Genomic DNA, 15,146 nt, shown 5'->3' with positions numbered 1-15,146 from the left:
TCCAATAGGAATAATATTGGGCAAGTGTATCTGGCAGTTTCCTCATCTGATTAGTAAGGCATGATGAGGTTAAGTGAATTCTTTCAGGAAGCTTATGATTTATTTTTTGATGCATAACCTGATGGGAAGCTAGTCTTTAGAACCACTGCATGAGCAGCCTCTAATTTTACTTCATAAGCCAGTCACTTGGCCTTTCAGCCAGATTCCACTTCTTTTGAAGCTGATTCTGGCTATCTGGCAATGAAGATAATTTGTGTGAAATCAAAAGGAAAGGAATTAAAAGGTAGGCATGGAAAATACTGTCACATATCCTTGCTGCTCTGCTCCAATTCTGAGACTGCCAACTTTCAAGAAGCATCACCCATGTCAAATTGCTCAGTAATATTTACCTCTCATTTTTTCCACCATATCAATAACTAGCTCTTGTCATCTTCAAAGTGCTTCTCAAACATTAAATAATCTCAGATTACACACTCTGTTCTTTGCATTTATCTTAACCAGCTGTCACGGAAGGCAATTTATTTTCCCTTAATTTTATTCCTCTTGGCTGTGTGTGGCTTCTGCAAGTAAATTTCAATGGAATTTGAAAGGTACAGCTTAGTGTGTTTCCATAACAAAGGCAACACATCATTTTCCTTAAGCAGGATAACCTTCAGATTACTTTCAAATTGCTTATGTTTTTGCAGTTAGATACTCAGAATATATTTTCATCATCTTTGAGTCTTGATTAATTCTTAAGAGTGACTTTCAAGGATGTAAAGATGAAAAGATAGAAACAATTTTTTAAATCATTCAGTTTTAACTTTATCATTTTCATCTATTTAAACTATTGTACCATAATTGTTCTGGCAGGACTGTAAGGTGAAATAAATTTTGGAATTTATATTAATACCAGTTCTTTAAAAAACTGAGGCATATTGTAATTCTAAACTTGTGTAACTTTCTGAATCTATATAGTGTCTTATTTTTCTGATAAAAAAGGAAAAAAAATGACATTCTTGTGCCTTTAAATCTTTTCTATTTTTTAAAAATGTGACTATGATTCAATTCATTTTGTATCAAATCTCAGTAAGTTTATTCATTCAGTTTCAAGATACCAAGCAGGTGTGTATGATACTGTCTGCAGAGATGCTCTCTAACACACAGTTCACTGAAGTGAATCTGAAGAGCAAAAGCAATTCTTCCCGAGTTCTCCATAGAGCCGTACTAGGAAGCCTTCCAGAGGTTAAGAACTGGAGATTAGCAATGTATCAGCTTTCACGTGGGCCTCTCCTAAACACTTACAATTCACTGACTCTCCTGCAAATCATAATTCCAAAGATTTGATTCACTTGTAGCCCCACTTGGGTCTTAAATCGTATTTCAAAGCATTCCTATCTTTCTTCCATGTTCAAAACTGCCATTAGAAGTGATGGGAATTTGGCACCAGAATCAACGAGAGGATACAACATGAGTTCTTTCTAATTTTTCCTTCTTTGAGCACTATCTCAAGTACAATCTGTGAAATCTGTTTTTTAAAGGAATTTTTCCGTCTTGGTATCAGTTCAACTAAATTGAGTTCATGAACTTGGGATATGTATGCACATAGTTTTTCAGAAAAGAAAAGAGATTCATTGTCAAATTCTAGCTAAAGTTGTTTTAAAATCTTAATTAAATAATTTTACCTGTGATGTTCCTCGTCAGTTTTTTACTCTTAAAAATATGTGCCTAGATTTTTGCCATTGTCATCTGAAACACAGTTGTACTAGGGTGTTTGGTTATTATTAGTACTTACTAATATGTACATGTGAATGAATTTGATTTTATTTTCCCTAATCAGTCTATTTATTTTATGTTATTTATTTTATTTTTAACAGAGGAGGAAAATACCATTTTATGGGAAAAGAAACAAAAAGAGTGAAACTTTATTAACTAGAGTACTTAATTTTGCATGTATTATTTTTATTCCTTCTGCCAACAACTCAAAATTGACTTATAAACTGGGTTTCTAAACTAAGTACCCTGTGTATACATCTTTTGAAGGTTCAACCTTTATTTTTCTATGTTACAAAATTCAGTTACACTGATAACACTTGTACTACAACAAAATAAGTTTATTTGTTACAGATCATCTCTCAATATTGTTAATGGGGCAAACCAGCCTCCATTAATATGAGTAAACTACAGTATGTCCCTCTTTTCCTGTATTACAAGAAATAAATTAATTGACTAGGAAAGACACTGAGGGAGTCACAGCATCCTTTTTTGGTTCCCTGCAAATGTCTTAGCCTAATGTATATGCTTATTAAGTGGAAACAAATGCCTGCATTTATTGAGAAGTCACTCCCTCAAATTTTGTTTCTAAGCCTTTCCTTATAATGATGGTAGGGTTGTAGTCCCAGCTGTGGAAGTGGGGTAAAAGTAATGTTGATGGTTATGATGACTATTATGAGGATTATTCTAAGAATAACTACAATTAGCCTTTTCATTTACGTGAAATTTTTTTGTAAAAAGTGTCAAAAGAAGTTTGAAAATTGGAGTCTTTTTTTTTTAATTTGGAAATATAATTTAGAAGTAGATAGTAAAATTGAAAATATTTACATATGTATGTTAGAATATGATTAATCAAAAATTTCTATCTTGATGTGTGATTCTTTATTTATTATAGACAATGTAGCTCATATTTAAAAAACATGAAATATGTTGTTAAGCTATGATTTTGGCAAAAATATTTGGATTGTTAGGGATATTTTTTTCTCTTTAGTATTCAGTTATTTGCTACACATCTGTATAATTTCTGGTTGGTCTTCAGTTGTTCTTAATTGTAACATGATGTATTTGCTTCAGATGACCTCTGAGTTTCCTCTAGAGAGAACTTTCTATGGGCCAAGGGTTGTCGATATAATCATATATGCCTGCTCTCCATTGAGGGGGGCTTTCTAGCCATGCAAAGGCAGCAACTTTACAGGAGAAAAATGAAAGAGCTACAAACATTTTAAATGTTCACTTTGTACGTAAAAATACCATAACAAGAAAAAGTACACAGTTAAAGGAAAACATTGCAGCGTAAGGTCAGATAAAGTGGTGCTATTCTGTGTGTGTGTGCTTATTCATAAACACGCACGCATATATATAAGTATATACACATGTAAACTCATGTATATATGTACATACACATATACATATATAAGATACATACATATAGATTATGCATATATGCATATGTGTACACAATTTTATGAACCATGAAAAAGAGGTTTACAGAAAAATGAATGAAAAATTTCACAGGATAAGAAATATACATGAAAAATTAACACAAAAAAGCTGATCTCTGGTAATCAAAGAATTGCAAATGAAGTAGAATTTTCCTCCTATGTGACTGCACATATTTTGAACACTGGCAATACCCAGGATTGTCAAGGATAAGGAAAGAGAATGCTGGCATAGACAATTTTTAAAAATAGACTAATTTTCAAACAAATACATGGAGCGGGAGGATATAGCTTAGTGGTAGAGCACATGCTTATCGTGCACGAGGTCCTGGGTTCAATCCCCAGTAGCTCCATTAAAAAAATTAATTAATCAATTAAATAAATAAACCTAATTACCTCCCCCCCAAAAGAAACATGCAGACAAATATATACATATATTCTCAAAAGATCCAGAAATGATTATATTATTTGTCCCAGAAATTCTATATTTAGGAAATTCTCCTAATGGAAAAAATCATTAATGTGTGCTGAGAAACCTTCTGCCATGTCCCAGGGTAGAAAGCTGTTTGCCTAAATTATGCATAGCCACGGAATGACTTGTCATGCAGCCACTTAAGTGGTATTTTATGGAATACGTATGGCAAAAAAAAGTTTATTATATATTGCCTAGTAAAAAGACAGAACGGATAATGTGATCATGACTTGTCAGAAACAAATAAATCATATTTATATATTTATATTGCATGTCCAGAAAAGTAGGTATAAATATAACAATATGTCCACAGTTGTTTTGGGGTGGTGAGATTACAAATAAGTATCTATTGTAAATCAGCTGTAGTTCAATTAAGAAAAACAAACAATTATCTATTTATTTTGCTAATTTAAAATATTGTTTTGAGTTTTCACTCATGAATATACAGACTTTTGAAAGCAGAAATAAAAATGTTTCTGGGTATAATGAGATTTTTCCAACATTAATCTCTTTGATCTTCTGGGCCCCTTTCACAAATAAAAATGAATGGCCTCAATAGAGGGTCAACTATGCTGTTAAACCAGGATATCCAAGAGGAATTTCATCCATTTGAACTATTTTATCACTGATTTTGTTTCTCTCCCAGAGGAGATATTTTCGCTTCCATTTAGAACTGACGTAAGAGCCTAAATAAAAGAAAGAGGTGCTAAAAAGCAACTTGACCAAAAAAGCCATTGCCCTTGATGGTAGTGGATATAGAAGGTGGTAAGGAAGATGTAAAAATGATTGAAGGGGATGACAAAGTTTGTGGCCTGGATGGCAGTATTTATGGAACTTGGGAGAGGAAGAATGCTGATTACGAGGGCCTGTGGGTATCAGGATGGAGGGTAAACACTGAGGAAGTGAAAATGTGGTAGTGGGTGGGGAGGTATATGCCACTGAAGAGGTGTATTCTGCTATAGAAAATGCTGTCAACAAGCTACGTACACTTATATAGTCTGGGTTTTGTGTTTTTCTTTTTTTGTCATCAATGTTTGATGTGAAATTCTAAATTGTAATTCTCCTTTCTCCATGTTTGATTAGGAAATGCATCTACTACCACAACTGTGATAGACAGCAAAAATGGATCTGTGCCCAAATCCCCTGGAAAAGTGCTGAAGAGGACAGTCACTGAAGACATAGTGACGACATTCAGCTCCCCAGCAGCCTGGCTTCTGGTCATTGCTCTGATCATCACATGGTCGGCTGTGGCTGTTGTTATGTTTGACTTAGTGGATTACAAAAACTTGTCAGGTAAGATCCATGATATTTGATTTTAAATGAAAAGAAACGATATTCCCCTCGGTTCTGGCTTTGTTTCTCGCCCTGCAAATAAGCAAAGCATCCTGCAAACATGCTCGAGGGTCACTACTGAAGTCCAGCTTCCACCTTCATCTTTCCCACCCTTCTTTGCTTGTCATCCTTGTTGAATTCGATTGCAACCGATTTCCTTGTTTGAAGAGACGAACAAAAGCTGAATGTTATAGTTTCATGAAGATAATGATTCCAAAGCTTGGTGGATACTTGGTTTGGGAATAGGGACTTTATCAACCATTAATAAAGAATAATTTGTAGGTTTTACATTTGGCAGTATAAAACCAAACCAAACCAAACCAAGTGAAATACTCCTGGACAAATGGAAAGTTGTGTTAAGTATTTTTAAGTCCCTCTACCATCTGGCTCCAAAATTCCTTCCCATTCTTGTTGCCCTTCCATTAAAACATCCTATTTTGAATTCCTGAAAATAAGGGGTGTTAAAAAGATTTTCCAAGAATTGTAATAAGATACTACATCTTAAGTAGCCATGTTTTTCTTATGGATTTTGAGTAAAATAGGAGTAACATCAGTGAGGAAATTTAGATTTTCATTATGGCCTATTTAATCTTTCAGTATGTCATTCATCTCTTTGTTCAAGGTCTTTTTGTATTTTTAAAATTATATTTGTCTATTTCCACATCTGACATGCTCTACTGACTGTGAGTTCCTCGAAGTAAAGAATCAGTCAGGTGCTCAATAACTATTAAATTAATAGATGAATGAGTTTATACTTATGACTTTGTATCACAAGCAAAAACATTTTATTAACCTCTTAATGTGCTCCATAGTTGCAGTGCACACCCACCCCTCGATTCCCTTGTTCCTTCTTCAGTAGGAGCAGAATCAGTAGGACCCAGAAATGATAAATACTGTGAGTTGCATTCTCTATCCTGAAGGATCCTCTATTCTCATTATGCCATTTTACTCCTTCAACAATTACTCATCAAGTATCTACTATATGTGCCAGGAAATGGCTGTGTTAAAAGAAATGCAAGTATAGATAGCCCAATGTCATAAAACTGTATAATTTGGGTTTATTGACATGGAGATGTGATTGAGATGACTCTGCCCTGTGTACCGTTGCTAGCTGGCTAGCTGGGCTGAAGTGAGCATCACCTAACAGGTAGAGATAAGTCCCATGATGTCATTCAAAGCAAAAGGGCTATTTATCCAGAACCTTAAACCTCTGCTTTAAATAGGCAATAGTTTTGGTTTATTGTGTAATGCAGGCTCTTAAAACACAATTGAAATGCCTATAATATAAAATATGACTCCAAACTTTAAGTGAAAAGCAGTTGATTGCATTACTCTAGGGGATTTCATTTCCCTTGAGCCTGTGTTGACTCTGACATTTCATCTGTTCTTTTCTTTTTTAGAACTTCATTCATTTAGATTTTAGAACCAAATATGGTCATAAAATATAGTTCTTCGATATTTACAGTAAATATATTTTAAGAATTGCAAGTAAATCTAATATTTGTATAGTTAATAATTTAATAAGTGCACTACAGAAATTACTGTTGAATGTGTTCTTGATTATTTTATAAAATGAGCCGCTACCTATAATTAGACTTTCAGACTAGATTACTTAAATGTGAGACACACAATCCACGGTAGAACTACCTTGGACCACTGGAATTAGGTGCTATGGATAATGCTTACATGACTGGCATTTTGTCTGATAAGGAAAAACATAACCTCTGTGTTACTACTACTTCATTTCTTTCAAGAAGTGCTTGTCAAGTCCATCTTCTTTGTCAAGACCTCTCCTCCAGTTCTCTATTTTTATTAATGAACTCACCATCTATCCATTCCCTGCAAAGAGAAACCTGCAAGTCATCTTTTAAATCTGCTGGGCACCTGATCAGTTACCATACTCTGCCAGCCAACCCACAATATGTCTCATAAATTTTCTTTTATTACCACGATCTCCATTACTACACTTCAGACCTTCATTCTCTTTTGAGGAGACTAATGCAGTTTCTTCTTGTCTCTCTCATTCAGTCTCTCCTCTTTAACAGTGCTCCCAGGGTATCTTCTTAAAACACAAATTTCATTGGTTATTTTTGCCAAGTACAAATTCCTTGGCACATAATTCAAATCCCCAGCTTTGTTCTTTATTTTCATCTTGTAGTTCAGCTCATGCAGCCCATTTTCCAGCCACACTTCCTCCTGCTCCTCCCTGTTTTCTTTCCCTAGGAAAATATATACTCTCATTCCTCCCTGTCTCGGCTCATTCTGCCCTTCCCCCACCCTCCTGTCCAGTATAGCATGAAGTATAGTAAAGCAGTAAAGAACATGAACACTGGTGCTGGATTTCCATGCTATTAAATGCAGATCTTACCACTTTCTAGCTGTTGTGATACCGGGAAAGTCACGTAGCCTCTCTTTGCTTCAGTTTCATATCTATACAGTGGGGATAATAATATTACCTTTGTAATAAGATTGTTAAGAGAATTATATAAGTGAATATGTTTGAAGTATTTAGAACAGAACTGTATAAATTTTAATATCACTAGTAAGAGATGCATTCCTCAATTTTCTTGGGTGAATTCATCCCTTTTTTTGTGAAACATGCCTAGACTTCCTAAGAAAAATTCACTGTGCCATTCTTCATTCCCTTAGTGCCTTCTGGGCACTTGTGTTATCAGCAGTTAACACATTATATTATAAGTATCTGTTTACTTGTCCATCTCGCTCAAAAATATGAATTTTTTCAAGAAAGAAATTCTAGTATTCATCTGTCCTTTATTTCACCTGTCCTTAATTTCTTACTAAGTATAATGTCCAAACACTTTTCATACAATACTACGGTCTATCTGTCTGAGTTTGATCAGTGTAGAGTGACCATGAGTGATGGAAGACAGGGACTTTATTTCATATGGCTTATCCTGCCCAAGGGAGCTGATTAAGCAGTCTAGGTGAGGCTATTGTCATTTCTCTGGCACAGGGTCAGCAGTCAGCACAGTCGAAGTTGGTGTAGAGTAGAAAAAATATCTTTCTCCTCTTTCTTTCTAAATTCTTGGCTGGGGCCTCTCTAACAAAAGACAAATTAATGTGAGAAAAGCATTTGGATTTATTTAGTATAAGTTTTATGTGACACAGGAGCACTCATAAGGAAATGAAGACCTTAAGAAGCGGTTAAACCTGACTGTTTAATGCTAGGTTTGATGAAAAGTGGGAAGTGGTGAAAAAATGTGACAGGACGAAAAAAAAAAGGTCTGAGCTAAGTGTAGTAAATTGGGGGACAGAGTAAGCCCTGTTCATTCAGAGTCCTCTGGGCATTTGGAGATGAGAACATTTCTTTCCTCCAGGCATAGGGAGGGCTCCTGACCTGCTTCAAGGGAAGGTCGAAAGTTCTTCTTGCACCTGCTATTTCTCTGGTTCCTTCAATTGAAAATATTCAACGTGCCATATTTTGAGGTAGCATGTCCTGAACCCCATCACTGAAAAGGGCAGATGGAAACAGAACAGAGGTGACTGAGGACAAACTGGAACCCTCATTTGACTCTCACCACCTCAAATTACATTGGTGTGGATGAGCTTGCAGGATAAGCAGGTGCCTTCTACCTCGGGAGCACAAACACATGGGACCAGGGTTTGGAGATGCTGAAGGAGGAGGCAGAGTGGGAACTGGCAGAGATGCTGCCAGCTGCTGTCACAGGTCAAGGTCAGCCAGCCTATCTGTGAGAATGTGCCTGAGAGGTGACAGCACCTGCCCTTCACCAACTTTCAGAGAATAAACAACGGCTGTTCTTTTTTTTTTTTTTTTTTTGCCTTCCAAAGCTTGTGCACATTTCTCTTGTACCCAACTGTTAACCTGAACCATACATGTAAGGGAATTCTGGGAAATGTAGTTCCAGTTTAGCGATTTGACAGCACACAGAGCCACCCCATAGGGTGACTATATAATTTATCATCCAAAACAGGACACTTGTGAGAGTGAAATGGAGAGCTAATAATAGTTACCTCAGGACAACAGGCACAAACCAAGGCATCTGATTACTCGGATATTATCCACCCTGCCTTAGTTTTCTCCTGGAAGATGAATGTCTTCAGAAAATCCAAGCTGGGGTCGAGGGGAAGTCACTGTTGCTTTCTTAGTAACTGAGTTTAGGGGGTCACAAAGGCTGCTAGCAGCCTTGCCCCCAAGCTTCCACAGTCAGCCAGGAAGTACTTCCAGAAAGCAGAGGGGTGCCCTGACAATTTAATAACTCTTTCAGGATCAGAATTCGTGGTCTTTGGTTGGCATTCCCTACAAACTTCTTTGCCTTATTTACAAAGAGGCAACTTTCTCTCCAAACAATAAATGCAAACAAATAGAATTTCTGAAGAAATGGCTACAAACTTAGGCATTAGTGGGTGTTAAGGATTTTCCCCTAGGTCAGAATGTACAGGTACAAACTGTAGTAATTTGTGGCTTTTCTTATGTTAAGAACAAGAGTCATAACTGTATAGCACCCTCATCCATAAGAAGGAAAAATCATTGTATGGCTGTCCCAGGGGGTCTGAAAATAGATTTGGTAACTTTTGCAGGCATTTCACAAAATATACTTATTTCAAAACAATTTTGTAGGAATTAAAAAAGATAATCTATGCAAAACAAACCTGCTTAGCACATAGGAGGCACTCATTAAATGTAACTTGAATTTGAATCTTATTACCAGGAAGTAAGATCAGTAATCTGAGAAGAGAGCCAGCAAGGACATGATGGTAGGAAGCATCAATTTCTTATGAAAGTCTTGCAGACATCTCCTGATGCGCCTTTTAAATAGATTTTCTAATGAGGTGTGCCATTTATCTACTGCTCTTGAAAATTAATTTCCCTGATTTTTTTTCCCTTGGCACTTAGCCCAGTTAAGCAGGTGCACTGTTTGTCAGGCCCTGAGTTTAGAGGAGTAAAGTGATTCAGGGAATACCCAAAGTCAATCAGAAAATATAAATTTAACATTTGATAGTTATATATATATGTGTGTGTGTAGAGCTGTCTGTATGACTGCATATATATGTATATGTTATTACTATTTCAGGAGACTTGGAAGACTGAGACGCTAAATGCAACATTTTGGACTTTATCAGTTTTCATGCGTACTGAGTTTTCAAGAATAGTTGACATTTTGTGTGCTTCTTATGCTGATTCAAGTCTTATCTCAAATCCCACATTTTCTGTTCAATGTCCCAGACCTATTCGGTCCTCTTGGCCACTACATTTAAAGGATGCATTTCATTACTTGACTCCAGTCTACTTATAAATACCTCAAGGAAGCAGAAGTTTTTATAGTCCAATGAGTCCCAGATCTTGATCAAAGTTTGTTGATTCATCATGAAATGAGGAAAAAGGTAAAGAAAAATGTACTCACTTTTGAGGGGAGAGTGTAGCTGAAGTAACACGTAGGAGGTCCTGGGTTCAATCCCTAGTGCCTCCTTTAAAAATAAATAAATAAATAAACCTAATTACTTCCCCCCACCAAAAAAAAAAAAAAAAAAAAAAGAGGAAAAACAAAAATGTATTCACTTTAAAGAGGTGTCTTTAGTTCTACTGATCCCACAGTTTTGGTCTCAAAATTCTCTTTGAAATGATGGTACTGACAGGGATTCTTTCTGTCATAGTTTTTAAATGACATTTTTTTTACAAAATAAAAAGTTGGCTGTTCGATAATGAGCCCCAGGTTTTTGCTGGTGGTGGATTTCAAGGTCAAAAATTCCCAAAGTTTGATGCCAATGCTCTTTACCACTCACTTAAACCTTAGCAAATGAGACTTTATATTTATGAATGTGTCTAGATGGATACAATTAAGACCATACTGTATGTTAGCAGCCCACTTTCTGATGGCCCAGCTACGACACCTCTTTTAGTGCTGCGCTTAAATTCAGTTCCTTAGAGGAAACTTTCTGAACTTTCAACGTAAAGCAAGTCACTCTATCATAGTTCCGCATTATATTATTTACTCTTTACTCATAGGACTTACACGTTGTATATATTTAATCTGGTATGGTTATTGATTTAATCCCTCTGTTCTCCACTGATCTGTTACGTTTCTAAGGAAAATGGCTTTGTTTATTTTTTTTTACTTGATTTTTTCAGTGGTTAGGAGTGTTTATTTAGCACTGTGAGCGCACTTGAATGACTGTTGAAGTGAAAGGATGAATAAATAAGTAAAAAAACAAAGGAAGAGGTGGTGATGTATCTTAAACTCTGAATGCTAAGTAATGAACATAGTATTTCTTTATAGTTTGCAATGATTTTGATAGTGTTAGGTTTCACTTTTTAAATCTCTGTTTCCCTGATTGGATTTTAAGCATCCCAAAGGTAAGGACTGTGTTATTTATCTCAGTATTCTTGTTAACCTACTTACTGTCTGACACATGTTGTTAAATACAATTTGTATGATCTTAACAGAAGTTATTTGCTAAGCACATATAGCAAGCAAATAAGCAAAAAAATATAACAATAATAACAAAAGAACACATGAACTTGGAGACCAGAATAAGTAGCTGAATGCAGGCTTTGGGAGCTAGAGTACTGAGTTAGAGTTCTGACTTCTGTGTAAGCTTGGGAAAATTACTCCTCTGTGCCTGCTTCATTCTCTGAAGGGAATACTAGTGTCTGCTTCATATGGTTCTGTGAGCAGTGGATGTTAATATACATGAAATACTTGTAATTTTGAATGGCAAATAGTAATTGTTAGATTAAATTGTAGTTAGTATTATTTTAATTTTTTCTTCATGACTTTAGCATATTTCAATGTTTCAAAAAGATGAATAGGCATATTTCAAAAAGATGAATTGACTACATGATTTCCAATTTTAAATATCACTTAAATATACATAGATTCTACCAATTATACAATAGAAATCCAATGATTAAATTATTCTTTTTTTTTTTTAACATTGAGGAGATGTTCTAGCCATTTTGAAATGGTTTGTTATTCTTTTATGATACAGTAAGCACAAAATTCATGGCCCTGCATGCTACATTTTAATATGGTGAAAAGAACTTCAAAATTATGTCTTCCACTAACACTGAGCAATAGAATAGCTAAAAAGAATATATAATACAGTCAAGAGTTTCCAAAACCAAATCTTGAGTTGATGAAATGCATGGTTATTAAATAATTAGTCAGGATATGCTAATTATTATATTAACCCCAAAATTAATCTCTCTCTTCTCCACTGGCCTGCTAAGTTTGTAACATAATGATCCAAGTAAGTCATCTAATTGGAGTACTGTTATATTTTGACTGTTCTCAAAAAGTAACAGTTGAGAAACACCAAAGGACAACTTAGAGATATATCTTGAAACAATTAAATATTGAAATAATCAGACCATTTTAACTAAAGATGCTTGTGTTCAGTTTCATTAGGTTTCCATACAAGAACACATCTCAAAATACTGACGTTAGTTAATAGATAAAGATGAGTATGGGAAATTTTCAGCTGAGAAAATGTTAAAAATCAGAAGGAAAATGCCCATGCCTCAGATGTTGCATGGCAAGGATTGGAGCTACACTGTGACTATTCACATGTAGATTAGAAAAGTGATAGTCATTTCCTTGTGCAGTCGATAAAACAACTAGCTCACTGAAACTGCTTTTAAATCAGGATCCTAGTTTTTTCTTTGGTTTAAACACATCTAAATAGCTAACATCTGCAAGTATTTTCATTTTTCAAAGTTGGAATTCAAATGGGTTTTATCTTTTAGAGTCTGATGTACGTCAAGAGTTTTGTGTTCACTCTGGAGAAGCCTGATAATTGTCATCTAATATGGGTAGCATCCAGAGATCCGAGGGAGGAGAGAGAGGAAGAGGATGATGAGAGAAATGGAGAGAGGAAGGGAGGGAAAGGGAAAATGACAGTGGTTTGGGAGTATGTGTTTATCTGGAATGTTAAATGAGAAACTGAGGCATATTCAGAATTTTAAGAATATGAGCAAAAATTAATTTGTATTGGGCAGCACCAAACCCAAAGAGGTCAGAAACACTCCACTGGCAGGAGCCAGGGAAAGACTTTTATAGAGAAGAGGTGGAAACAAAGCAAGGAAATAATTTGATTGGTTACAGCCTGAGGGTTTGCCTTACGTGGGAAAGGCTTAGTTGGCTCTTAGTGACTGGTTGTGCGTAGGTCTGATTTCTTAACCTTGAGACCCTTAAAGGCTTAGATTTTGTTTGCTTACAAAGGCTACTAAGGCGTTAAAACCACCTCAGTGTAATGGTTTCCATGTTTAATTAATTTCAATGGAAAGTACAAGTATTGCTTCAGGAAGATCTTGCCCTCTAAGGGGGCTTCTTATTACTCTTAAAGAAATGTGTGTGTCTGGGTGTGTATGAGAGGAAAGAGCCTCAGGAAGGTATGTTTTCAATGTTGCTACATTTAAATGTTGCTGGATTTAAATGGCATCTCTTTCGTGTATCTTCACAATCTCCCTTCTATTCCCTCCTTCCTTTCTAGCTATGTTTATGTGTTTTCTAACTTGGAAAAACCAACAAACTTCCCTCACCTCCCTATATCCCTGCTTAGCTACAAGCCTTTCTGTTTCTGTCCCTCTAGCCAAGCGCCTCAACTAAGAGATGATCTGACACTGTGATTCTGCTGAAATGTCTCAAATACACGCTTAACTTCTTAATGAAAAATTGAACAAATGAACAAAAGATCAAATCGCGTATTTAACATTTTCATCTTGGTTAAACCTTGCAGCACTAGAATTGTTGACTGGCACTTCCTTATTAAAACCCTATCGTCTTATGACTTTCATAACTCTTTTTTTGCACCATTAGCTTCTTGCCCCTGTTAGACAGTATCACCTTATTTCATTGCTTCAGCTGCGATGACTTTGTGTTGCCCATACAAGTGATGAGTAAGCTGCCATCATATTTAGCCTGCTTATCTTTAATATATAGCTCTGAATCTAATAACAAGATTACCCTTCTCTAAAATGGCTAGATAGTTAGATTTAAAGGCTAAGAGCAGTGACACGGTTCTTAACAATTAAAGTGTGTAAGATAAGTTTTAAGAAAACGCATTCCTCCCACCATGAGATTCAGTAAGCTATTTTTATTGTGAAAAAAAAATCAGCTCATCAGCATTTTTATTTTCCCCTTAATTGACCTACTTGCCCAGAATTTTGCTTATAACTGACCTTCACACATAATGACTTCCCAGTCCACATCTTTAACCCTAATCCCTCTCCAGTTTTTCTAATTGCACGGAGATGTTCAGTTGGAGTATCAAACTCAAAATTCCTAACTGAGTAACGGAACTGGTTCTATTTCTTTCCAGGCCTGCCTCCTGGATTCCAAATCTAGTTTATTTTCCAATTTCTTAAGTCAGAAACATAGGATTCCTTACAAGCTTATTTTAACTCTTTCCCCACTACCCATGAACATATAGTGATCAGAAAGGACTCATTAGACTTTGTAAACATCTCCTGATTCTGTTCTGTACTCTGCCTTGTCTCCAGAACACCTGTCTTGGTTTCCCCCTCAATTGTTGTAGTAGCCATATATTTTTTTCTTTGCTTCTAGTCTTGCCTCTGTCCTCCTTTCTCATTCTGAGGCCAGATCACCACAAATTGTAAATCTTATTTTATTATTTCTATGTTTAAATGTTTAGATGTTTTCCTTCAAATATAAATATGTATATGAAGTAAATGTATGAAATAATGAAAAGATAAACCAAAATTAACAAAATTAGGTAGCTTTCAAAAGAAGAGCATAGTATAGCAACAGAACTTTTCTAAATGTGTGCTCTTAAAGGGTTTTGACTTATGGAACTTGTAAATTTTTTTTATAATTAAAAACATTTTAAATAAATAAAAGTCATCACTAAAAATTGAAAACACACTGAAGCAAATGAACCTAACTCCATATCAAGTTATTTGTATAGCCAGAGATAATAATTCCTTCAAATAACTTTAAAATATCCAATTCTGACTGTCCTTACTTTGGGCATTTTTTGAGCTTCGGGCAAGAAAATATCAGACCAGTGATTATAGAACAGACATGCATACTGAAGTACTTACGGATCTGGGATTAAGAATTTAAGTCTATATGATTTGCTTTCAAATATTTAGCAAATTAGAGAAAAAGAAAAGATAAATGTGGATAAAGGAGAAGTAGAAACAAGGTTGG

At 35.4% G+C, this 15,146-nt stretch overlaps 1 protein-coding gene and 1 non-coding gene across 2 annotated transcripts in view; both read left to right on the top strand.

Moving 5' to 3' along the window:
- TRDN (triadin) overlaps positions 1 to 15,146 on the top strand; it is a 303,753-nt gene that overhangs the window by 38,885 nt on the left and 249,722 nt on the right. The window contains exon 2 of the mRNA XM_006189572.3: positions 4,747 to 4,956. Coding sequence (XP_006189634.2) covers positions 4,747 to 4,956 — 210 coding nt within the window. The remainder of the gene's footprint in view (positions 1 to 4,746; positions 4,957 to 15,146) is intronic.
- TRNAD-AUC lies at positions 3,473 to 3,544 on the top strand. The gene has a single exon. It is a non-coding gene; the product is annotated as a tRNA-Asp (tRNA).

This window comes from Camelus ferus, chromosome 8 (assembly GCF_009834535.1).
Source record: "Camelus ferus isolate YT-003-E chromosome 8, BCGSAC_Cfer_1.0, whole genome shotgun sequence".
Lineage (NCBI taxonomy): Eukaryota > Metazoa > Chordata > Mammalia > Artiodactyla > Camelidae > Camelus > Camelus ferus.
This window is presented reverse-complemented; position numbering and strand designations above follow the sequence as displayed.